Source organism: Oryctolagus cuniculus, chromosome 11, assembly GCF_051225735.1.
Source record: "Oryctolagus cuniculus isolate XC-2025 breed Fujian yellow rabbit chromosome 11, ASM5122573v1, whole genome shotgun sequence".
Classification (NCBI taxonomy): domain Eukaryota; kingdom Metazoa; phylum Chordata; class Mammalia; order Lagomorpha; family Leporidae; genus Oryctolagus; species Oryctolagus cuniculus.
Window position 1 is genome coordinate 52,870,779 of NC_142877.1, and position 26,319 is coordinate 52,897,097.

Genomic DNA, 26,319 nt, shown 5'->3' on the forward strand with positions numbered 1-26,319 from the left:
GCACTCCCTGGCCACAGCAGAGGGCTGGCCTGGAAGAGGGGCAACCGGGACAGAATCCGGCGCCCCAACCGGGACTAGAACCTGGTGTGCCGGCGCCGCTAGGCGGAGGATTAGCCTAGTGAGCCACGGCGCCGGCCTTGACTATAGAATCTTTTTGAGAGAGAAATATATTCTGTTTCCTATAACGGCAAGGCTGTTTTTAACTGTTAGATATATTGTTAAAATTTTTATTTATGGGACCGGCGCTGTGGCTTAATAGGTTAAGCCTCCACCTGCGGCGCCAGCATCCCATATGAGCACGGTTCGAGTTCAGCTGCTCCACTTCTGATCCAGCTCCCTGCTGATGGCCTGGGAAAGCAGCGGAAGTTGACGCAAGTGCTTGGAACCCTGGAGCTACATGGGAGACCTGGAGGAAGCTTCAGGCTCTTGGCTTTAGATCAGACCAGCTGTAGCCGTTGTAGCCATTTTCTGGAGTGAACCAGCAGATGGAAGACCTCTCTGTCTTTTTAAAATTTTATTTATTTATTTATTTATTTGAGAGAGAGAGAAATCTCCCATCTGCTGGTTCACTGTTCAAATGCCCGCAGCTGCTGAAGCTGGACTGGAAGTCAGGCCTGCAATCCAGGTCTCCCACATGGGTAGCCTACTTGAACCATCATCATCTGCTGCCTCCCAGGTTGTGCGTTAGCAGGATGCCAGAGTCAGGAGCCATAACTCTTTTTTGAATTCAGGTACTCTATTTGGGACATTTTAACCGCTAAGCTAAACATTCATTTCTTAACTCTTGGATAGATGGTAAGGTGGTAACTGCTATTTAAACCATAGCTCCTCTCTGGAGAGCATTTGCATTTTATAAAAGATTTTTCTGAAAATGGAAGAGACTTAAGAACCAAATTAGGTGCCTTTATTGTGGCACAGCAGGTTGAGCTGCCTCCCATGACACTGGCCTCCTAAAGGGGCACCAATTCAAGTCCTGGCTACTCTACTTCTGATCCAGTTCCCTGCTAATGTACCTGGGAAAACAGCAGAAGATGGCCCAAGTCCTTGGGACCCTGCGCCCATGTGGGAGACCAGATGGAATTCCAGGCTTCTGGCTTTGGCCTGGCCCAGCCCTTGCTGTTGTGGCTATTTGGGGAGTAAAGCAGCAGATGAAAGATTCTGTCTGTCTCTCTGTCTCTGCCTCCTTTTGTAACTCTGCCTTTCAAATCAATAAGTAAATCTACTCAGAACAAACCTGATCCAAGAAACACCATTCCGAGGAAGAGATTTGTGAGTTCCTGCTGGCTTGGAACCTGAGCAGAAGGAGCCTCCTTCAATAAATGACAAACGAAATGGTTTCCTACCTAGAACTGTGTGTTTAGGACTGATTAGCAGGAGTATCAAGCCAGTCGATTTAACGTGAGGAAGGAGATTACCTGCCTCTCCTGCTGGGTGTGAAGCCCTTCTCTTTGGCCGATGGGGTTTTTAAACTGCCTTATTTCAATGTTCTTTGTAGTTGTTACTTCGAGATGTAATTGGCAGGTGAACCAACTCTGGCACCAAACCAGAGCTTGGAGTTAATGTCACTTAGGAAGCCACTTTTGGGTTGGTTATAATATCAAAAACAAGCAGAGTTCTAACAGATTTGCAGCCCAAGATTACATTACCCCGCCAGGGCACTAGGGAAATTATATGGATAGCTCCTTTCACTTGGATACCATATAAAAGTTGACACCTATCTGTGGGGAGGTAACATCAGAAACTTTCCAGTATTCAAAATCTGTTCTTATTGGTGCCTTAGTAATAATTATCTCTCTAACCACGTTTACTTTTCTTTTTAATTGATCAAATTTGTCTGCTGTACATGGTTGGAGCTGTTGACTGCAGTTGGCAGAGTGTGAACAGGAGCGAGAGCCCGGGGCCTGTGAAGGGCCTGGGAGTGTGTTGGTGGGAGAGGCCCACAGCCACGCCACTCAGCTGCCCTTTTATTAAGATGTGTTTATTTGAAAGGCAGAGCAATAGAGAACAAGAGGGAGAGACACAGAGAGCCTCTGTCTTCTGGTTACTCCCCAAGTGGCTGCAACAGCCAGGTCTCCACCTACGTAGGTGGCAAGGACCTAACCACTGCTTCCTCAGGTGCATTAGCAGGAATCAGCCCCTTTTAAATAAAAAGAAAAATTTCAATTTTATGAAAATCAAAAGATATTTATTAATAGAATTAGGTAAGAGAAAGACTGTCAATAAATTGAGCTTACACAACACATAAAGTCATAAATCTGTGGTGTGGTTTGAAATTTTTCATGGCTGATTCTTCACTGACCCTTTTATTTGAGCTTTTATTTTCTTATGTAAAATCAGGCTTACCAATACTTTTAAGTCCTTAAATGTAAAGATCATATGGAGGGGTCAGCACTGTGGCACAGTAGGTTAAAGCCCTGGCCCGAAGCGCCAGCATCCCATATGGGCACCAGTTCGAGTCCTGGCTGCTCCTCTTCCAATCCAGCTCTCTGCTATGGCCTAGAAAGCAATAGAAGGTGGCCCAAATGCTTGGGGCCCTGCACCCACATGGAAGACCCAAAAGAAGCTCCTAACTCCTGGCTTTGGATCGGTGTAGCTCTGGCCGTTGTGGGCATCTGGGCAGGGAACCAGTGGATGGGAGACCTCTCTCTCTGTCTCTATCTCTCTCTGTAACTCTTTCAAATAAATAAATCTTAAAGCCCCTACCTCCCCCGCTGGGGGTGCATTTTGAAAAAAAAATTATATAGGGCTGGCGCCACGGCTCAATAGGCTAATCCTCCGCCTGCGGCGCCGGCACACTGGGTTCTAGTCTCGGTTGGGGCGCCAGATTCTGTCCCGGTTGCTCCTCTTCCAGTCCAGCTCTCTGCTGTGGCCCGGAAGTATAGTGGAGGATGGCCCAAGTGCTTGGGCCCTGCACCCACTTAGGAGACCAGGAGAAGAACCTGGCTCCTGGCTTCGGATCAGCACGGTGCGTCAGCAGCAGCTCACCAGCCGCAGTGGCCTTTGGGGGGGTGAACCAATGGAAAAGGAAGACCTTTCTCTCTGTCTCTCTCTCTCACTGTTCACTCTGCCTGTCCAAAAAAAAAAAAAAAAAAAAAATTATATAGAGTTGCAAAAAGCTTAAAAATCATTTTGTGAACCGAAGTACCTTCAAAAGTGTTAAAATGGAAAGAAATAAAGGAATATGCTAATGTAGCACTGCATTGTCAAAATGTACATAGCACTGATGTTCTGGACTTCCTTCCAGTTTTTTTAATGATTGATACTTTGGTCTTAATTCTGTTACTACTTGCCTCTATGATTCTTGATGTTCTTTGATTTAAAATTTAATTCCTTAGCCATCTGTGAAAATGATAATGTATGAAGGGTACTTTCCAGTTTACAGAACATGTTCAGTTATATTAACTTATTTATTCTGATTTCTTGCCTGCAAAGTGAGTATTTTTAATTAAAAATAGATTTTATTAAAGATTATTTATTTATTTGAAAGACAGAGTTACAGAGAGAAAGAGAGGGAGGGAGAGACAGAGAGAAAAAGAGATCTTCCATTTGCTGGTTCACTCCCCAAATGGCTGCAATAACCAGGGCTGGTCCAGACCAAAGCCAAGAACCAGAAATTCCATCTGGATTTCCCATGTGGGTGGCAGGGGCCCAAGTACCTGTGTCATCATCTGCTTTCCCAGGCACATTAGCAGAAAGATGGGACTTGAACTGGTACTCCCATGTGGTATGCAGGCATTGCAAGCAGTGGCTTAACCTTCCTGTGCTACAACACAGGTCCCACATATTTTTAATTTGTTTAAAAAAAAAAAAAAAGAGAGATTTGAGTTTTAGTAGCAGTTTGCCTAAGTTGCAGAGCCAATATTTGAACCCATGTATTCTGAACCAATTACCTGTGGGTCTTCATCTGTTGCCATGCAGGGCTTGCTTCCTCACAGGAGCCTGTGAAGGCTGGAGACTGTTGGCACCTTCCACATACGTTATTTGCTCCTCAGCTCACAGACTGTGTGTCAGAGAAACCTCACTGCGGAGGGCTTGGGGACTAAGGGACTTACTCATTATGGAAGAACGTTAGAATGAGGGAGGACCAGGATTTTGACTGAGCTCGTGAGAGTATTTTTTAAGCTCAGAAAAATAAAACCGTAAGTGTTCCTTTGATTTTGTAATTCAAGAGGGCAAAGCCATTCTTCTTTGGTCACATCTCAGTGGATGGAAGATACCTCTCTCTCCATCTGTCTCGGTCACTTTCAGATAAATAAGTCTTTGGGGGGAAAAAGAGAGAGATCTTTTAATCCACTGATTCACTCCCCAGATGCCTGCAGCAGGCAGGACTGGGCCAGGCTGAAGCCAGGAGCCAGGAGCTGCTTCTGGGTCTCCCATGTGGGTGGAGGAGCCCAAGTACTTGGGCCATCTTCTGCTTTCTCAAGCACATCAGCAAGGAGCTGGATCAGAAGTAGAGCCCCCAGGACTCCAACCGCTGCCCAAGCACTAGTGTTCCAAAATAACAAATTCAGATCTGACTCACTCACTATGTAAGCCCACCAGAAGTTGATTGTTTCTAATCCCATAACTCACGCTAATTTAGCTGTAGGGTCAAAGTTGGATAGTATTTTCTGGTATCTTGTAGTTACGTTTTAATGGACAATAAGCTTCTTGCTATCCTTTAATCTCCGGCTCTGCCTGTTGGTGGCTATACCCACTGTACCAGAATGCCGGCCCCATAATTTTTATGTTCTAGTGTCCTTTATATTCATACATATTTTTAATAATTGTAATCTAGTGAGGATGTAATTTTTAATATAACTTTAAACTTTTCCCTTCCCTTAAAATTATCTTTGATTCATTTCTTTCTGACTACATACACCGTTTTAGCGTTGTATGCCTGTTTGCTTAATTTCTAGGCGATAGTCTAGAGTCTGTAATGATTTAGCAGAGTTAATATGAAGGCATTTTCCTAAACAGGTAGTCTGCTGAAACTGAGGAATCAAAAGGAATATAGGAGTTAAGGTAATAATTGTGCTGTCATTTACTGAGCTTTCATTGCATGCTTTATGCACGGCATCTGTAATGTAAATAACAGTATCATTTGTAGTATTGCACTCATTTTAGAGATGAGAAAAGGTGAGCATTAAAAAAAATTTGTTTGGGGCCGACACTGTGGTGTAGCAGGTAAAGCCACCGCCTGCAGTGCCGGCATCCCATATGGGCACTGGTTCAAGATCCGGCTGCTTCACTTCCGATCCAGCTCTCTGCTATGGCCAGGGAAAGCAGTAGAAGATGCCCCAAGTCCATGGGCCCCTGCACCTGCATGGGAGACCTGGAGGAGACTCCTGGCTCCTGGCTTTGGATCAGCCCAACTCCAGCTGTTGCGGACATTTGGGGAGTGAATCAGCGGATGGAAGACCTCTTTCTCTCTCTCTGCCTCTCCTTCTCTCTCTCTGTAACTCTGACTTTCAAATAAATAAAATAAATAAATCTAAAAAAAAATTGTTCAAGGTCATACCTGGTATCAAGTGATACTTTTTCATTAACCCATTCTTCCATCTTCTGCACCTTACCTGATGTTCCTGTTTGCTTTGTTCTTCAGTCTTTACCTCCTTTGTCCACATTTCTCCCCTGTTTCTGGAGCCTTAGACAGTGGAGCTGTAATTCCAGAGAGGATTTTAAAAGGACAGACCACAGTTTAAATGAGGATCTGGCCAGCCATTCATGCTGTGGGTATAACACCTGCACCATTTTTCTCTGGCAACCGGAAACTTGAATAGTGTACTTCATGGTAATAGATTGCTACTCGTTCTTTTTTCTGAAACATATTATAAAATGCCATTATTAAGTCCCGTGGTCTCTAAGATTAATGTAGAGTGGAACTGTTTTTGACCACTGGAAATGAACCTCGTAAGAACTGTGACTTATACTCTTAGCTTCTTTTTTTTTTTTTTTTTAAGATTTATTTTTTATTTGAAAGGCAGAGTCAGGGAGAGAGAGAGAGAGGGAAAGAGAGAAAGAGAAAGAAAGATCTCCATCCAGTGGTTCATTCCCCAAATGGCTTCAACAGCCAGGGCTGGGCCAGACGGAAGCTGGGAGCCAGGAGCTTTCTCCAGGTCTCCCACGTGGGTGTCAGGGTTTCAAGTACTTGGGCCATCTTCCACTGCTTTTCCCAGGCGCATTAGCAGGGAGCTAGACTGGAAGTGGAACCCACAAGGGATGCCAGCGATGCAGACATGGTTAACCCATTGAGCCTCAACATCAACCCCTCTTTTGGTTATTTTATATGGGAAAAGGAAAGCATCTTCAAAGGGGGAAAAAAGGGCATTTGCATTGGCTTTGCTTGAATTTCTGCCTTGCTTGGCTAATGGAATTAGAATAAGTAGATTTTAGGTTTTAAGCAAGTAAAATCAAATACAAATGTTTCCTAAGAACATTATTGAGTGGTTTAGAGTATTGTCCCTTGAAATAATTGACTGTACAATTGCTAGGTTTTTTTATTATAATATTTTTTGAAGGCCGGCGCCGTGGCTCAATAGGCTAATCCTCCACCTTGCGGCGCCGGCACACCGGGTTCTAGTCCCGGTCGGGGCGCCGGATTCTGTCCCGGTTGCCCCTCTTCCAGGCCAGCTCTCTGCTATGGCCAGGGAGTGCAGTGGAGGATGGCCCAGGTGCTTGGGCCCTGCACCCCATGGGAGACCAGGAAAAGCACCTGGATCCTGGCTCCTGCCATCGGATCAGCGCGGTGCGCCGGCTGCAGCGGCGGCCATTGGAGGGTGAACCAACGGCAAAGGAAGACCTTTCTCTCTCTGTCTCTCTCTCTGTCCACTCTGCCTGTCAAAAAAAAAAAAAAAATATTTTTTGACTGCATCAGCCATACACAAATGATAATTTACAATTTTTTAACAAGGAATTACTGAAGGCAAGAGCTGGAATCAATAGCTGCGTGTTAAACATATTAATTAAAGGATTTGCTCCAAATGATGGACACAGTATATGTTGGGGATGTGAATGGTAAAGCTGTAGGAAGAGCTGTTCTGACAACTACATTATGCAGAGGCTTTAGAATAAGATGAGCAGGTATGGCTTTGGAGGAAGGGAGATGCTGCTGTCCCGCTGCCAGCCTGTTCCCTTAGGAATGTGGTCAGACACTGAAAACCATCTTTCATGACTGAAGAAGGGAGGTGGAAATTCCCTGTGCTGATCAAGGCCAGGTTTCATAGTATCTTCAAACGGGATTCTAGCAGTGTTTGGCGAATGTCATTAGCAGTACCAGATGCTAGCTATGGTGCCTATCCATTCAGGAAAGCCTTGAGAAGAGCTGAGTGTCTGAAGGTTTGGGGTAAGTGAGGAGACAGACAGGGTCTGACCATCCCAGTGAGCCTTTACCCTTCCCTGAGAGGGCTCACTGCTCACAGGTATGGCATTGAGAACCACAGCTTCAACCATAGGTGCCTTTGAACCTCTTGGCCAGTGTAGACTGGGACTATCATGTAGCTCAGGAGAATATGGAAAATTTTAGCTTAAGTTTTTTGTTAGAAAGCTGTGTTACAATCAATTATTATTTTCAATTGTAAAAAATGTCTCTGACACTATCCTTATACCTAATCTACTTTTCCCTTTCGAACCTTGCCGTTTTCTCCATTTATCTTGTGATGCACACATTTTCCCAACTTTTTATTATAAGTGTGTGTGTGCACATGTGTGTGTGTGTGTGTCTGTGTGCTGGTTTAGCCATTTAGAAGTTGCAGACATAGTAATACATCACCCCTAAATGCTGTGTTTGCACATGAATAACCTAAAAATATATCATAGTTCTGTAAGGTGATTGTATGGCTATGTCAATGATAACATCACAATACAATGTACTTTCAGTGAAAAAGTTATTATTACAATAGTTTAACATTTATTCATTTTAACATCTTAATGGGAAATTATAGAATTTAACTGAGTTTTTCTTCAAGAAAGTATCCCAACAGTCTCAGTTAACCAGCTTCCCCCATCTAAGGAGCTGACATCACAGGACCCTGTAGTAGACACTTTGGGTAGATGGCAACCTGACACACACATTCACAGCGCAGAACTCACCTGCTTATTGTTCTGGCATGAAAATGCAAACTTAGATTTTTGAATGGAGGAGTCACATAGTTGTCCATGCACTGCCCTGGGAACGTTTTGTGGTCACCAGTGAGTCAGCCAAGAAACAGAGATGGTTTATATAGATGTAGTCATTCTCACGGGGGGAATGTCACAGCGTGCCAGCTCACGTTGCTACAGAGAAGTCTGTGGTGGATGGCCGGCGCCGTGGCTCAATAGGCTAATCCTCCACCTTGCGGCGCTGGCACACCAGGTTCTAGTCCCGGTTGGGGCGCCGGATTCTGTCCCGGTTGCCCCTCTTCCAGGCCAGCTCTCTGCTATGGCTAGGGAGTGCAGTGGAGGATGGCCCAGGTGCTTGGGCCCTGCACCCCATGGGAGACCAGGAAAAGCACCTGGATCCTGGTTCCTGCCATCGGATCAGCGCGGTGCGCCGGCTGCAGCGGCGGCCATTGGAGGGTGAACCAACGGCAAAGGAAGACCTTTCTCTCTCTGTCTCTCTCTCACTGTCCACTCTGCCTGTCCAAAAAAAAAAAAAAAAAAAAGAAGTCTGTGGTGGTGCAGAGCGTTATTTCCATGCTAGATATGTCATTTGATTTTCATAAGAGATGGCTAGCTGTAGAGAGCTTCCTTATTTGTTGAAGTCTTTTAATAAATATTTTACAAGCTTTGTCAGAGACGGAATTTGTCACGTGCTGGCACGGTGTCTGCATCCTAAGGTACTCGGCCGCAGAAGAGAGGTGACGTCACCCTGTAGGCCGGCAGCTCCTGTTTCAGTTCTGCTTTTGTTTTGCCTTTTAGGTATTTCAAATGCTGCTAGAGTTCTTGGAGCAAAATATTACCAAGGTTTGGGAACTGCTTTCTTAGCAAAGTACTGCTGCCCCACAATAGTTGTATCTTCTCACCAGTCTGGTGCTTTGGGATTAATATGCCAGTCCAAATTGTGTAGTTGTAAGTCTGTTTATTAACATCATGCATAGCAATTGTCAAACTTGTGTTCTCTGGCAGCTCCCTAGAGAGGGTTTTGATCTTTGAGGAAATGATCCTGCCTTACACATTTTTGTTTGCCTCACACTACAGTTTCCATATTAACTGCATTATTCTAACATAATTGCGTATTGAGCTAAATTGAATTTGTGTGTATGTGACTGCTTTTACAATCAGAAACAAGAATGGAACTCTTACTAACGCCGTAGTTATAGTCCCATTCAAAAGGATAAATCACAGTGAACTCCAAATTTCAAGAATTGGAACATTTCATGTTCATTCAAGATTAAAATTATAATAATTAAATTATATATCCCCAACTAAGATGGCCCAAGTCCTTGGGCCCCTGCACTGCTTGGGAGACCGGGAAGAAGCTCCTGGCTCCTGGCTTCGGATTGGCACAGCTCCAGCCACTGGGACCATGTGAGGAGTGAACCAGTGGATGGAAGACCTCACTCTCTTTCTCTGTCTTTCCTGCTCTCTGTGTGTAACTCTGACTTTCAAATAAATCCATAAATCTTTAAAACTATACACACACACACACACACACACACACACACAACTAAGCAAACTGAAATGGATGGAAAGGAAGATTATTTGCAACCATAAGTTGCACAATGAGGTAACCTATTTATTTTTTAAAATATTTTTAGATTGATTCATTTTTTACTTATTTGAAAGGCAGAATGAGAGAGAGAGAGAGAGAGATCTTCTATCTACTGGTTCACTCCCCAAATGGCCACAACAGTCAGGAGTTTTCCAAGTCAAAGCCAGGATCCCAGAGCTTCTTCTGGGTCTCCCACATGGGTGTAGGGGCCCACGTACTTGAGCCATCCCCTGCTGCTTTCCCAGGCCATAGCAGTAAGCTGGATTGGAAGTGGAGAAGCTGGGACACCAGCAGGCAGTGGCTTAACCTGCTATGCCACAACACTGGCCCCTTAAATATTTTAAAAGATTTATTTCTTCATTTATTTGAAAGAGCAATAAGGAGATTTTCCACATCTGCTGATTCATTCCCCAAATGCTTCCAACAGCCGAGGCTCAAGCACTTGGGTCATCTTCTGCTGCCTCCCGGGAACATTAGCAGGAAGCTGGATGGGAAGCCGTATAGCCAAGATTCAGGTTGACACTCCAGTATGGGTTGCTGGCGCTGCAGGCTGTGGCTCGACCCACTGGGCCACAACACTGGCCCTTTACTACTTCCTTTGGTGTTGAAGGACATGGGCTCTTCTATAAGGACATGGAAACTTTATGTGCCTACAAACCATTTATATTTGCACTAGAAAACATTCCAGTGGCCTGTTTAGTGTTCTTTTTCTGTAAAAAGCCTGCTGGAAACCTTAATTCCACCCTTTCTGGATTACTGTTAGATGCTGGTCAGAACCCAGCACAGCCTGGTGTGTCTGTCTCTTCTGGATGCTCTGCTTTCTGAGGACTACAGTGTCCATGGACCTGGCACCACTGTGCTGAGCTGTTGACAGTGCAGGAACTCTAGTTACAGATAGATTTCCTGTGCCCTAGCAGGGAAATTACTTGGCAAAAACTTGTTAGAAGAAAGGCTGTCAAATTTTATAGACCAGAATATAAAGACTACGTGAGTGCATATGTGGAAATAAGTGGTTTCTACAGGCGACTTTTGCTTTAGAACAGTTTACTAAGAAATGTCTCACATAGCTTGCTGCTGCCATCTACTGATGCTTGACTCCTGGGTTTTTGGCAACTGGTCTACTATAACACAGAAATAAAAGAGAATTGAGTCTGTCTGTCTTGCTGGAAATCCGTAAAATGGTCTTTGTTCAAAGTGAGTCATTAGCATTTTTGTGCAATGTACTTTTAGTAATCAAATCTACCAGTCTTTCCCAATGTTAATAATGTGCCGTTTCTGCACTTGAGTTTTTGATCAAACCTTCTTTTCCCTTTGTCATCTTTTCCTAGTTTAATGGATCGGGAAGTGGCATTGCTGGCTGAAATGGACAAAGTGAAAGCTGAAGCAAGTAAGATGATTGATCTTTTATTTTTTAATTCGTACTTATTTGAGAGGGATGGAGAAACAGAAATGAAGACCCAGAGCTCCCATCTACTGGTATATCCCCCAAGTGCCCACAACAAGCCAAGAGCCAGTAACTCCATTCCGGTCTCTCACATGGGCAGCAGGGGCCCAACCACCTGAGTCCCAGAGGCCACATTAGCAGGAAGCTGGATTTAGGAACCGGAGCCAGAATCTAAACCAGGTAGTCTGGTATGGGATGTGAGCACCTTAACCACTTGCTTCTGTTTGCTTTTTTTTTTTTTTTTTTTTTTTTTTTTGACAGGCAGAGTGGACAGTGAGAGAGAGAGACAGAGAGAAAGGTCTTCCTTTGCCGTTGGTTCACCCTCCAATGGCTGTCGCAGCCAGCATGCTGCGGCCAGCGCACCGCGCTGATCTGATGGCAGGAGCCTGGTACTTATCCTGGTCTCCCATGGGGTGCAGGGCCCAAGCACTTGGGCCATCCTCCACTGCACTCCCTGGCCACAGCAGAGAGCTGGCCTGAAAGAGGGGCAACCAGGACAGAATCCGGCACCCCGACCAGGACTAGAACCCGGTGTGCCTGCGCCGCAAGGCGGAGGATTAGCCTAGTGAGCCGCAGCGCCGGCCTCTGTTTGCTCTTTAATTAAAGTTATTGCCTGCATAAACTTCAAGTACTGCCTCCCAACCCTCATAACAAAAAGCACAATATAAATGCCACACAGGACTTTATGTGTTTAAATAATATTGAGCAGTTATACTGCACTGGTATATGAATCCTTTTAGACAAAATACAAGAGCCAGGTTTTTTGTTGTTGTTGTTTTAAGGATTTTATTTATTTATTTGAAAGGCAGAGTTAACAGAGGCAGAGAGGGATCCGCTGGTTCACACACCAAATGGCTTCAATGGCTGGAGCTGGGCTGATCCAAAGCTAGGAACTTCTTCCAGGTCTCCCATGCGATGCAGGGGCCCAAGCACTTGGGCCATCTTCCACTGGTGCCCACAGGGGATGCAGGCACTGCAGATGGCAGCTTTACCCACTGTGCCACAGCCCCGGTCCCAAGAATCAGTTTTAAAAGCATTTCCAGGGGCAAGTGTTTGGCTCAGCAATTCAGACATCACTTGGTAAGCACCCACGCCATGTTGGAGCCCCTGGGTTTAAATCCTGGCTCTAATTCCAATTTTAGCTTCCTACTAGTACGTACCCTAGGAGGCAGCACATGGTTAGATACCTGCCACCTGTGTGGGGGATCTGGCCTGGCCCCCACTGTTGGAGGCATTTGAGGAGTGAACCAGTGAATGGATCTTTCTCTTTTTCAAATAAATAAATACATAATTTTTTAAAAAAATTAATTTCCAAACTATTTTGAAGGTAGAGTTTATTGTATGGGAGACGGCATCATGGTGTCTGCAGCATGAAATTAATATATTATTGTAATAATAACATAATATATTATTATATAAATAATAATAATAACATTAACCTTAGGAGAATAAAATATCCTGCAGAAGCATGGGCCCTGTTTTATTTTGCTTTTCCCTCCAGTGATTAAATAGTTCCATTGGGATTTTTTTTTTATTTGGGGGAAAAAACCCTGTAGCACAATTAGAGAAGGCTTCACTAGGTTGCCTACAGTTAAATATATGCATTCCTGTCACTACCTATCTCAGAACGTTCTTGTAGGGGTATGTATGGAAGGTCTTTTCTGGTTTTTGGTCTTTAAGAATTAGGTTGGGAACTGGCGCCATAACATAGCAGGTAAAGCTGCCACCTGTGGCGCTGTCATCCCGTATAGGCGCTGGTTCAAGTCCCAGCTGCTCCGCTTCCCATTCAGCTCTCCCTGCTAATGGCCTGGGAAAGCGGTGGAAGATGACCCAAGTCCTTGGGCCCCTGCACCCACGTGGGAGACCTGGAGGAAGTGTCTCTCCTGGCTTTGGATCAGCTCATCTCCAGCTATTGTAGCCATTTGTGGAGTGAACCAGCAGATGAAAGATCTTACTCTCTCACTCTCTCTCTCTCTCTCTTACTCTGTACTTCAAGTAAATAAATAAATCTTTTAAAAAATTAGGTTGAGAGAAACTCATCTACATTAAAAGAAGAGAATGCTTTTAGAGTCTCAGTGGCTTGAGGCTTTTCATTGGTGGATTTTGCCTTCATGCATTTGTATTGCTGGATTTAATAATTAGGAAAGTTGCTTCTTCAAACCCACCCTCAAACTGTTAAGAATAGAAATACGGGGCTGGGTCGAGGTACTGACTCAGGATTAGGTCATTTATGGCTGTGGTCATGGGCCAGAGGAGGCAGCTAGGAAGCACTTAGCTGAATTCACTTTTGCCCATTGTAACTTGAATGCTGAGAGCGTAGCAGAGATCCTGCAAGGTTTCATCTACGTTGAGCAATATGTCTCGAGATTTCTAAACTTGACAGTTTGAGCTCATTGTATGTGCATATTCTCTTTTTGAAGATGAAGGTTCAGATAAAGCGAGTAAAGAGACAGTCCTTTTGAGAAGGAACTTTTCAGAATCTATCTTTTAGAAGAAAACTGCAAGGATATTTCAAATAGACTAATACAGTGAACGCTGTCACCGGTTTCAACCCTTTATCAATTCATGGACAATCTTACTGTATCAAATTCAGAGACTTCTTTTTACACGTTATAATGTTACTAAATAATTAGTATGTTCACTGTACTTTACAGCTCAGGATTTTTTCACATATTCATATATGATCTTCATATCAACCCTTTTAGTTAGTTAAGTTTTTCATTTCATAAATGAAGAAACTTGCTCTTTGGAAGAATATGACTTGTCCAGTGTTGTGCAGTTAGGTGCTGGGAGTTACTGTTATGTGAGATCTGTAATTTTGTCACAGAGTCTCATAAAGCTGGAACCGAAATAAATGAGCTTCATATAAGTGGCAGATTGGTTTCATCTTGGGAGCTATGCCAGTAGATCGTGTAGCTTTAGGGATTTGGTGTTAAGCTTCTGTTAAGAGGCATGTTTCCAGGGCCGGTGCCGTGGCATAGCAGATTAAGCTTCCGCCTGCAGCGCCGATATCCCATATGGGTGCCAGTTCAAGTCCCAGCTGCTCTACTTCCAATCCAGCTCCCTGCTATGGCCTGGAAAAGCAGCAGGAGATAGCCCAAGTGCCTGGGCCCCTGCACCCACATGGGAGACCCGGAGGAAGCTCCTGGCTCTTGGCTTTGCTCTGGCCTAGCTCCAGCTGATACTGCCATTTGGGGAGTGAACCAGTGGATGGAAGACTTCTCTCTGCCTCTGCCTTTCCCCTCTCTGAACTCTGCCTTTCAAATAAATAAATAAATCTTTTTTTTTTATTTGACAGGTAGAGTTATAGACAGTGAGAGAGAGAGAGATAGAAAGGTCTTCCTTCCATTGGTTCATTCCCCAAATGGCCACTAATGGCCGGTGCTGCACCGATCCGAAGCCAGGAGCCAGGTGCTTCTTCCTGGTCTGCCACGTGCATGCAGGCGCCCAAGCACTTGGGCCATCCTCCACTGCCCTCTGGGGCCACAGCAGAGAGCGGGACTGAAAGAAGAGCAACTGGGACTAGAACCCGGTGCCCATATGGGATGCCAGCGCTGCAGTCAGAGGATTAACCAAGTGAGCCACGGTGCCAGCCCCAAATAAATAAATAAATCTTCAAAAAAAATAAAATAAAAAAGAGGCAGGTTTCCAACTTCGGGAAACTGTGCCCTGATTGGCTCTCTGGCATGGACATGGGCAGCCCTTGGATGGTGTAAAAATGGCAGCTGGGCTAAGTAAACTTGTTAAAGACATTCAGCTCTCTGAACACCTACCTGAGGGAGCTCTTTGAAAAATTCTATTTTTTCTAACATAAATTTGGCTAATTTCTTAGTGCATTAAGGATTCTGTGTGCAATCTAGAGATGAATTTGGCTACATACAACAGAGTGGTCTAAATATAAGTTCACTTTGCTCTTACCAAGTGAAAAGTCCAGAGGTGAGCGATTTGGGGCTGACTGACACCTGTAAGATGATGTCAGGGACCCAGGCTCCTCTGTGCACCTGCCCACCATCCTGGGAGTGTGCTCAGAGTCAGAAGACAAGTTCTTTGGCTCCTGTCAAGGAACAACAGAACATTACTTGCAAACTGAGTGAGACTCCTCCTGAGAACTGTCTATAAACCCCAGAGTTGTTTTTTGTTTTTTGTTTTTGTTTTTTTTTCCCAGTGCAATCATCTCATCTATAGCAAAGCCAGGGAATGTAGATTTTTTTTTTTTTTTTTTTTTTGACAGGCAGAGTGGACAGTGAGAGAGAGAGACAGAGAGAGAAAGGTCTTCCTTTTGCCGTTGGTTCACCCTCCAATGGCCGCCGCTGCAGCCGGCGCACCGTGCTGATCCGATGGCAGGAGCCAGGATCCAGGTGCTTTTCCTGGTCTCCCATGGGGTGCAGGGCCCAAGCACCTGGGCCATCCTCCACTGCACTCCCTGGCCATAGCAGAGAGCTGGCCTGGAAGAGGGGCAACCGGGACAGAATCCGGCACCCCGACCGGGACTAGAACCCGGTGTGCCGGCGCCGCAAGGTGGAGGATTAGCCTATTGAGCTACGGCGCCGGCCTGGGAATGTAGATTTTTTACTTAGCACATTGGTATCCAACAGCATTAGACTGATAGGTAAGGAGAGGAAGAATGAATAGTCAGTTAACTAACCGATGGTCTTCCCCGAAGTCCTCCCCTTCAGCTGCCCCCCATCCCACACTTTTCCAAACCACGAGCATGCTCACCTGCTCACTCACAGAAAGGCCAGATCTTCTGAGCAAATTTCCATCCTTCCACCAGGAATAACAGAGTCCCTGCTGGGGTGTGGAAAAGGTTCTGTGGGTGCTCTATCTGACAGTCCTCATTCTGCTCCCCGGCAGAAGCTCTTTTGCGTGTTATCCACTGTAGCCGTGGCCGTGTCTGAGTTACACATCAGGTAGACAGATTCCAGGGAAGCTGTAGCAGCCTAAACATCCCATCATGGAATGCTGGGTGGTAGTTCAACGGAATGGAGGTAATCCAGGTGGGTTTATAGGGAATGAACTTCAAGACAGATTATGTGTAAGTAGCTGAGGTCAAGGAAAGGCTGTGATGATGTCCTTCCATCTGTGTGGAGGGCAGAAGAGGAGAGATATGCATGTTGCATCTACTTGGAAATATTTGGAAATATAAATAAGAAATTGCTGGCAGTGGCTTCCTTTGGGGAAGAAACCACAGAAGCAACACTAAGAGGACCACTTACATTTTGTGTTATACCCATTTACGCTAGATGAAGTTGCTTTTCTTTTTTAACCATGTGTGCATATTTAATTTATATTCTTTGTAAAAAATTACCCTTTGACTATTATGAGGAGAAAAAAATAATGAACGATTTATGAGTCTTTGTGACTTATGAAGCACGTTTACCCTTTCTCTGTCTTTGGAGACCCTTCAGAAGGTGGGAACTGGACCTTTGGTGTTTCATTTCTGGGTGGGTGGTTGTCCAAACACACGCTGCAAGGCTTCTGGTCCTAGTTCTTTTTCATGCTGTTTGGCAACAACATAAGAGCCACACTTCCTTTTCCCTACAGTGGAAATTTTGCTCAGCCGACAAAAGAAAGCGGAACTTCTGAAGAAGATGACTGATGTGGCTGTTCGAATGTCAGAGGAGCAACTGGTTGAGCTCAGAGCTGATATCAAGGTAAAGCTTCCTTCTCCTTTCTGCCTTTCTTCTTCCTCTCAAGGGCTAATGCAGCAAGTCTGCATAATTCATGGCCATGCTGGATAAGGTGACCTCATGACCCTCCCCCAGCACACCTGACCCTCTTACAGGCCTCCTTTCTGTGAGTGGCACTGCTGTCTGTGTAGCTGTCCCAGCTGGGGCCTTAGACCGTTTCCCCAGTGCTCACTCTGGAGCAGGCCTTGTGCACTTGACCCCTTCTGAACCTTGGCTCTGGCCTTTTCTCTTCACCACCACCTCCATCATCCCATGAAGCTGCCAGAATGTTCTTGGACTCGTGTCAGCCTCTCTCTCTCTTTTTTTTTTTTTAAGATTTATTCATTTTATATGAAAGACAGAGTTACAGAGAGATCTCCCATCTGCTGGCTCACTCTCCAAGATGACCACAAAGGCCAGGGCTGGGCCAGGCCAAAACCAGGACCCAGGAGCTTCATCCGGGTCTCCCACATGTGTGGCAGGGGCTCAGGTACTTGGTTCATCCTCTGCTACTTTCCCAGGCGCATTAGCAGGGAGCTGGATCGGAAGTGGAGCAGCCCACTCCTGCACTCTCAGCATGCAGTAGCCTATTTCACACTTCCCAGTGCACTAGGATTAATACTGTAGTCCTCCACACTGATTCCCGGGCTCTGCCGCTGCTCTTGTTTCACAGCAGGCCCAACTCCTCATCCCCGCTGCAACCACCTCAGCCTCTCCTTCCTGCAGACGGAGTCCACTCCTGCTCCCTCCCTGTGGGCCTGCCCGTCTGCCGACTCCTGACAGCCACCCCTCCTGTGCTTTCACAGCAGTCCTGATCTTCGTGCCGTGCGTTTTCATTAGTCTGTCTTCCCTCAGGCTATGAGTTCACAACGGCAGGGACCACTGCATCCTCAGTGCCTGGCACAGAAAGCAGTAGTGGGTCTGTTGTGATTTAACAGAGAAGATAAACAATCTGAGATGCTGATTATAGTATAAAGATTGCTTGAGTTCAACAGTCAATTCTAAATTTTTTTTTTTAATATTTGTTTATGTATTTGAAAGCAGAGTTAGAGAGAGGGACAGAGAAAGAGAGATCTTCCATCTGCTGGTTCACTCCCAAATGGCCACAATGGTTCAGGCTGTGCCAGGTCAAAGCCAGGAACCAGGAGCTTCATCCAAGTCTCCCATGTGGGTACAGGGGCCCAAGGACCTGGGCCATCTTCTGCTGTTTTCCCAGGCACATTTTGTAGGGAGCTGGATCAGAAGTGGAGCAGCTGAGACTTAAACCAGCACCCATGTGGGCTGCTGGCACTGCAGATGGCTGCTTAACCTGCTATGCCACAGTGCTGGCCCACATTTTAAATTCTTACATAAAGAACAGCGTTTCTGAGACCAGGCATGTGAGCAAGAGAGAGACTGGCACGTTCATGGATGGTTGTGGACACTGCTGTTCTAAATAATTGTGTATAAGCTGCAAGCTGTATGAGCAAGGGGAGTCGACCTTCTTTGCTCCTGAGCCCTTAACCTCTGCTCTTCCTGAACATAAAGATTTATTGCGGCCGGCACCGCGGCTCACTAGGCTAATCCTCCACCTTGCGGCGCCGGCACACCGGGTTCTAGTCCCGGTCGGGGCGCCAGATTCTGTCCCGGTTGCCCCTCTTCCAGGCCAGCTCTCTGCTGTGGCCAGGGAGTGCAGTGGAGGATGGCCCAAGTGCTTAGGCCCTGCACCCCATGGGAGACCAGGATAAGCACCTGGCTCCTGCCATCAGATCAGCGTGGTGCGCCGGCCGTGACGGGCATTGGAGGGTGAACCAACGGCAAAGGAAGACCTTTCTCTCTGTCTCTCTCTCTCACTGTCCACTCTGCCTGTCAAAAAAAAAAAAAAAAAAAAAAAAAGATTTATTGCCATATTTGAGAGGGGTGCTTGCTGTGGGGGCTGACAAGATAACCTTTGTAAAATAGAAGCACAGGTGGAAGAACACCTGGCACCTTACCAGGACCCTTGTTAGTATTCCAGCTCGGTGTATGAGACATCTATGGCGTGTTCCTGTTCTCTCATTCCCTCCCCTCAGACTGTCTTAGGGTAAAGTAGCCGAACAGTGTAAATTGTAAATGACTATTTTCTGTTTAACTAAAACTATATTACTAAATGTTATAGATATCCTTCCTTGCATTGATGCCAGTCAGTCTCATTCAACTCTCTAGGAGAAGCCGGAAACCCTCTGGAATGAGATGAGAATTCTGGCTCTTGGCGGCTTCATCTGTTCCCCTACCCACGTGGCTGAAAAGCTGCTAGAAATACTTTGTAGGCTGACTAAGGATCTGGTTCTCTCCCTGCTTTCAGTGTACTGAAGTGTGTGCTGTGTGGTTTAAATGTCTTACTTCCACATCATCTTATTTCTGGCATTCCTTTTATGTCTTTGGCACAACAGACCCTAGAATTTGTTTCAAATTAATCTCAGACTGATATTACATATCTGAAGGCTTTGTTACAAGAGTTCATGTGCCTTCCTGAGCCACGGTGTACTCTAAAGCTTTGGAGCCTTAGGCGCAGAGGTAATTTTTCCCTTTGCTTTCCCTGTCAGCACTCTGGATGTGATGCAGTCAGAGTGGGAGTAGTCCGCCTCCTGTTAAGAGGCCTGCTCTAAGGAGCAGTTCTTCCAAATTATACCTAGGTTAACATTTCTTTTTCACTTCCTTTCCATCTGAAATAAAATGACTCCAAGCCACCTCAGGCTGTATTTACTGAGATAGGCCCCCAGAAACCCTCTCTTCCTGACGTGTTTCTGTAGAGTAGTTTTTGACCCAAGGTTAAGTTGGTTCTTTCTCAGTTCTGTCTACTGAAAAGGTTAAAACCACTTGCCGGGTAAACTCTTGTCATTTGCAAAGTGGTCCAGAAGCTGTTCCTCTTTAAAGGACTAAGAAATCCTGTCTGATAAAGACAGAAGGTGGGCTTCCAAGGAAAATAATAAAATAAGTAAATAAATGAAATGGAACGGGATGGGAAGACACTGCCCTCATCCTGTGTTAGAGGTGCCTGGGTGTGAGTCCTCACGCTGCCTTCTGACTAATGCAGACCCCAGGAAGCAGCAGTGGACTCAAATGCTTGGGTCAGTGCCACCCGGGTGGGAGACCTGGATTATATTCCCAGCTCCCAGCCTCAGCTTTGCCCTAACCCCAGCCATTGTAGGCATTTGGAGAGTGAACCAGTGGAAGGGAGTACATACTCTTTCGGTCTGCTGTTCAAATGAATGAGCAAGTGTCAAGGACAGCCAATGTGGGAAGATGACCCCTGCTATAGATCTCCCCCTTCCCTTCTCTGTTGGGCCTTGGCACAACATTTCATAAACTCTCAGACTTATCTTTGGACTTGAGAAAAATGAGTGAGTTTGTTCAGTTACTCAGCAGTGATGAGGGGGAGATCTATAGCTTCTGGCTTCAGCCTGGCCCAGGCCAGGTGGTTATAGCCATTTGCGAAGTAAACAGCAAATCAAAGATCTTTCTCACACTCACTTTTACTCTTTCAAGTAAGTAAATAAGTAAGTAAAATATTTTGTAAATAAGCAAATAATTCTGGGGCCAGCATCATGGCACAGCAGGTTAAGCCACTATCTGTAACAGCAGCATCCCATATTAGAGTGCCAGTGTGAGTCCCAGCTGCTCTACTTCCAATCCAGCTCCCTGCTGATGCCCCTGGGAAAAGCAGCAGGGAATGACCCAAGTGCTGGGGCCCCTGCCACCCACATGAGAGACCTAGGTGGAGCTCCAGGCTCCTGACTTTGACCCAGCCCAGCCCTGGCCATCGCAGCTGTTTGGAGAGTGAATCAGAGGATGGAAGATCTATCTATCTCCCTCCCTCCCTCCCTTCCTCCCTCTCTGTCTTTCTCTCTCTCCTTCTTTCCTTCCTTCCTTCTCTGCCTGTGTCACTCTGCCTTTTAAATAAAATAAATCTTCTAAAAAAAATTCCATTTCTTATGTATCTGGTAAGTTACAGATTCAGTGTGTGGCTGTCTAACCCAGAGGCCTTTCTTTGCCCCTTCTCCAGCATTTTGTTAGTGAGCGGAAGTACGACGAGGATCTGGGACGAGTGGCCCGGTTCACCTGTGATGTAGAGACCCTGAAGAAGAGCATCGATTCATTTGGACAAGGTGAGCTGTTGAGGCCTACGAGCACTCGAGATGTCTTCATTAGAGACAGGTGGACTGATGGACCCTTCACTGCTGGTTCCTCAGCTTTTATTTATTTATTTATTTATTTATTTATTTAATGAGCAGTAATTCCAGGGTTCTTGAGGCAGTCCCTGGATGCAGATGCTTTGAGCTCTGAGGTTGAGTATTGGCCAGCTTCCTAACACAATATTGGCTTTTTCCACTGTTTGCCCCCTGCGTTGAGAGGGGCATGATGTAGTGTGCAGAGCTTGCAGCCCTGAGCCAGGTCGGAATCCGCCTCTGCGCTCCCCTCCTGAGGAGGCTCGTTCCACTTTCCTTCAGCGTGGAGGCAACACTGCCTGCCTTAGGGGTGGGGGGAATGGGGTGTGGCCTAGTGTTCAAGACCCCACAGGGTCCCCTGCCTCCACACTGGAGCGCCTGGGCCCAGCTCCTTCTGATGAGCACCCTGGGAGGCAGTAGATGAGGGTTCCAGTTGTTAGAGCCCTGCCACCCACGTGGGAGACTGGAGCAAGTTCCCAGCCCCGGGCTTTGGCATCTGCAGAGTAAACAGAGCAGATGAGAGCTCTTTCTGTCTCTCAGATGAAAGAGAAAACAGCACTGAAGGGTGAGGCTGTGGCTCTGAGAGGGGCATTCGCAGTGGCAGTGCTCAAGCTCTGAACCCAGTCCTTGGTTCCCAGTACACAAATGAATGCAGACTGAGGGCAGAAATCGTCCAGGCACAAAGCCAAGAACAAAATCTGAAGTGTAGCTCTAAACCATTGAATTCTGACACAATTTGAATTAAAATATTAATGTTTTTTCAGTGTGTTGGTATTTTGGATTTGGGGGTTATTTTTGCAAAAGAAATTTGGCAAGATACATGTTTGTTGTAAAGAGTATTTGTGTTCATATTTAACTGATCTTGATTATTTACACCTTGCATCATTCAGATTTTTTTCTTTAATTTTAGCAGAAATTTGATTTATTTACCTTTTCTTTTCCTTGCAAAGTCTGTACTTTAAAATGTTCCTTGCATAGGAAACCGAACATATGGCTCATAGTATTGTTCCCAGGCTTAGTCAGCTGCTGGAGCTGTAACCAGGAGCTTAGGTACTAGTAGGAGATGCCAAGAAAGTAATTAGTCAGTAGGGGGATGGGTCACTTCCATCTCAAACAGTTCTCCTTTTTCATTATTTATTTTGGAGTCAGTTACAGAGGGAGAGACAGAAAGATCTTCCATCCGCTGATTCACTCCTGAGACAGTCGCAACAGCCAGCACTGGGCCAGGCCGGAGCCAGGAGCCAGGAACTTCATCTGGCTCTCCCCTGTGGGTGGCAGGTGCCCAAGCACTTGGGCCATCCTCTCCTGCTTTTCCCAGGCCCTTAGAAGGAAGCTGGATCGGAGGTGGAGCATCCGGGGCATGAACCAGTTCCCACACGGATGCCGACACCACAGGCCATGGCTTCACCCCCTGCAGCACAGTGTCAGTCCCTTTACAAAGCCCTGGGGGTCTGCAGGGAGTGAAGGAAGAAGGCAGCCGAGATGATCCTTCCTGTGGACACATTTTGTAGGTTTTTCTCTGTGACTTGAGCAGACAGCTCTTGACCTTAAATTGCTCACTGTGAGGTAGAGAAGGAAGGTAACCCCTGCCCTCATGCTGTTCCACTTTCTGACCACGACTTCCTCATGTTCTTTTCTAGTGTCTCATCCAAAGAACAGCTATTCAACCAGATCCCGGTGTAGCTCAGTGACGTTGGCATCCCTGGGGAGCCCAAGCGACACTTCTACTGTTTCCTCCACCTGTGCCTCTGCTCCTGGCCTTACAGGTGCTAACAAGAAAAACTCGGCACCAGGAGAGCCTCCTGCAGCCACAGCAAACTCCGGTGGCCGCCCCTACCTGCCTCATCGGGAGGTAACCTGGCTTCCACACTAAGCATGTTTGGATAGGCACCAGCTTGTCTTAAATGCTGGTAGCTTAGTTTATCACCCCTTCTCTTTATTCCCATTTTAAGTCTCTCCAGCCCAGCTGGAGAATAGGAAAGCATTCGGTAAGTTCATCCAAACCAGCCGGGTTCGACTTCCTGTTGCCAAGAGCTGCAGACTTTGCTCTGCTACGCCGGCAGTGGTCCTAGCTGTGCAGGTAGCATTGCCTGGTGATCTGTCACAATGGGAGTCGTGCAGCCTTCTCAAAGCAGATAAGCACACAGGGGCAGGGGCAGGAGCCTGCAGAGGAAAGCAGCAGCTCCTGGTGGGGGTAGGGAGTGGACACAGGTACGTGGAAAAGGAATCCATCGTTTTGTGTTCCTCGGTTTGAGGAGAAGACACAGGGCGGTGCAGGGCGGTGCTGTCCATGATTCCTAGGATGCTGGGGTTAGGAGTGCTAGCAGAGTCCCATGTCGTATGCTCTGGCTGCTCTGTGAGAGACGGGGCAAGGGGCTCAGCAGCACGACTGACAGCAAAGCAGAGCGCCTACACTCCCTCCATTTTCCACATGTTCACCATCTTCACGTGAGAAAATGGTCTGTTTGAGGGCGCAGAACAACCCAAACAACATCCATCCTTCGTCCTTAGCTTCCTTCTCATGGCCAGCTGAGGAAGTGAACGCGTCCTCATCGAGGAGCCAGGAGTGACAGACGGGGAGGATGAGGGAGTGGTGCTGTGGCTCGGCCAGGCTGGCTAACTGGATTCCACGAGTCGCAGGGGGGATGAGTCCCAAGCCTGGGAGACCACAGTTATGCTTCCAGAATAGTTCTCAACGCTTACCTGGAGCAAACACCATGCACCTTGAACGTCCTGTTCTTTTATCCGTAGGTATTTCCAGGAAACAGGCGAGGAGCACCAGGCTACAGGCCACCAGGCCAGAAGTCCAGTGACCCAGCCAGCCAAGGGCGACTCGACAGTGCAGGTCGTTACAGAAATAGCTCATGGTATTCTTCGGGTTCCAGGTATCAGAATGCTCCTCCCCCGGCACCAGGAAACACGAGCGAACGGGGCCCAGCTCACTCTGCAGGGAACAGCATGGAGCCTGGCCCGCCCAAGCCCACGTTCAAAAAGGGGCTTCCCCAGCGCAGACCCAGGGCCTCTCAGCCTGAAGCCATGAACTCCTGAGGGCAGCACAGTGGGCCTCACTCTTCTCTCCCATACAGTTCAACTGATAACTGGACTTTAGGAAATTTACAGTTAGATTTAATAACAAAAGAAGTTTATGCATATCACTTTTTGTGCCATTCTAAGTATTTTTGGTTTCTTCTCTGCTATTTCTTTATCATTTTTGGAGGGGAAGCTGTTTTTTTCCCTCGCCCTTTCCCAGTGATACAGATTGATTCTGATTGGCCATTTCCACCAGGAATCAGAGGAAACAATTGCCAGGCTTCCCAAGGGTGCAGCGTTCTCCCCGGTGTACCAGGTCTTCCAGGTGTCCAAAGAGGCCTCACTTGGGTGGGTCCATGGCCGAGCCCGCCGCAGGAGGAGGGGTCAGAGCTTGTCCTGTCACCTCGGCAACCTGAGCAGAAGCCAAGGTGCCTGCGGGTCCCCAGCAAACAGCAGCCTGAGTGGGAGAGGTGGCGAGAGGGCATGTGCAGCACTGAGGGGACACACAGTGGTGAAAAGCAGAGCGCACTGGGGCTGTGTGAGGATTCTGCCCGAGGCCCGACGCACGGCAGGGTTTCAGCCTCCTACCAGGAGCCACATCGTGACCTGCGGTTCCTTCACAGCGCCCGAAGCCTTGTTTCCTGTGCCTTAGACTGCAAACCAGTCTAGGGAAGTCTATGGGAAAGTAGCATTTAATTCAAGTTAAAAAAAACAAAAAACAAAAAACAAGTATTTCTCTGTTTTAGCGTTCGGAGATTTGTTTGTTTGTATTCCCCATTTTCTGAATCCTGTTCTGATCCTGAACCAAATTTATAGCAATATGATTCATGTAAATCTGAGGTGTTACCCATCAAAAAATTGCTGCAATCAGCCTTTATAGTTGAATAAATAAAAACGGCTGCGTGAATGTTCTCACGTGTGTGGCGCCGCAGCCGGCGACTTCGTTTCGTGATTGGTTTCTCTGGGTCACATGGGTAGAAGTCCCTTGGGCAGCCTCTTCTGGGTTTAAATGAGGGTGTCTGATCCCAGGGTCGTTTACTGCTCCCCCCCCCCCCCCCCCCCCCCCCGCTCAGCTTCACAACCACATTAAAATGTGAGCGCCAGGATGAGCACATGCAGCCATTACTTGTGGGAGCGTTCCTCATGGCGCCCCCTCCCCCACTCCTTGTCCCCAGGTCTGAGGCCCAGCCTGCAAGCGGCAGCCGTGCGGAACTCCGCTGCCCCCGGGCATCCCCGGCTCCTGGCTGAAGCCAGGCTGCCAGGGTTCGGGTGCTTGAACAGATAGAGAGGGAGAGGGAGTCAGTAAAGAAAACAGCAGGCAAGGAGGATCCCAGAAGCCATTTTCCAAGAAAATTCCCTGATGTTCTGACTAATTGGTTAACTGGAAATCCAGAGACTGACGTGGTGACCTTGAAGGGTTATGAAGTCTGTCCTGTATCTAGGAAGAACTTATTTGACTTTCCAGACAGATGGGAGGCCACATGTTTGTCAAAACTGTCTTGAAGTTGAAATGAAGATCTCAGCATAGAAACACATTTGGGGGCTGGCGTAGAAGGTTAAGCCTCCGGCATTGATGCTGGTTCAAGTCCCAGCTGCTCTACTTCCAATCCAGCTCCCTGTTAATGTGCCTGGGAAGGCAGTAGAAGATGCCTAAGTCCTTGGGTCCCTGCACCCACCTGGGAGACCTGGATGAAGCTCCTGGTTCCTGGCTTTGGCTTGGCCCAGCCCTGGCCATCATAGCCATTTAGGGAGTGAATCAGCAGATGGAAGACCTCTCTCTCTCTCTCTCTCTCCCTCCCCCTCCCTCTCTCCCTCTCTCCCTCTCCCCACTCTGTATTTCTGCCTTTCAAAGAAGTAAATAACTCTTTAAAATTATATATTTGAAGACTTTTCTTTTTTAAAATAAAAACCTTTATTTAAAAGGGAAAAAAAAAAAAAGTGGGCTCTGGGAACAGGATTGGTCCACGGACGCTAATGACCGTGGCAGTTTTATCCTTTTCAGTGATGCAGTGGCTCCCAAGCCTGACAATGCGTCCCGGCCTGCAGCGTTCAGCATGTCTTGGGAAACAGTTTCAGCCGGATGTTCTGGATCCATGCTGGGCTCCCAGAGGGACTTGCCCATCCTGTACGTTGGTTTGGTGTGGATGCCACTGACCTCCAAGTCATCGGTCACCGCGGGGCAGCTGTTGAAGTCTCGAGCCCAACCCAGTGGTGACTGGATCAGTGTAGCTGAGGCCAAACCACCTCATACAGGAGCTTGGCCATCATGCCCCTGAGGGTGTAAGGCTTGATCTGCAGACGTTGCTTCAGCTCACACAA

The 26,319-nt window shown here is 46.9% G+C and overlaps 1 protein-coding gene across 12 annotated transcripts in view; it reads left to right on the plus strand.

Annotated features, from left to right (window-relative positions):
* SPATS2 (spermatogenesis associated serine rich 2) overlaps positions 1-24,911 on the plus strand; it is a 137,625-nt gene extending 112,714 nt beyond the window's left edge. For 10 of the 12 annotated variants that reach the window (XM_051845440.3, XM_017341834.4, XM_070052194.2 and 7 more), the window contains 5 exons: positions 10,999-11,057; positions 16,659-16,768; positions 20,808-20,910; positions 22,611-22,822; positions 23,722-24,911. In XM_051845440.3, the coding sequence (XP_051701400.1) occupies positions 10,999-11,057; positions 16,659-16,768; positions 20,808-20,910; positions 22,611-22,822; positions 23,722-24,018 (781 nt within the window). In that variant the 3' untranslated portion in view covers positions 24,019-24,911. Of the gene's footprint in view, positions 1-8,877; positions 8,923-10,998; positions 11,058-16,658; positions 16,769-20,807; positions 20,911-22,610; positions 22,823-23,721 lie in introns of all 12 variants that reach the window. The other 2 variants (XR_016216718.1, XR_016216717.1) reach the window with 1 other exon arrangement.
* Positions 24,912-26,319: the final 1,408 nt, after the last annotated feature.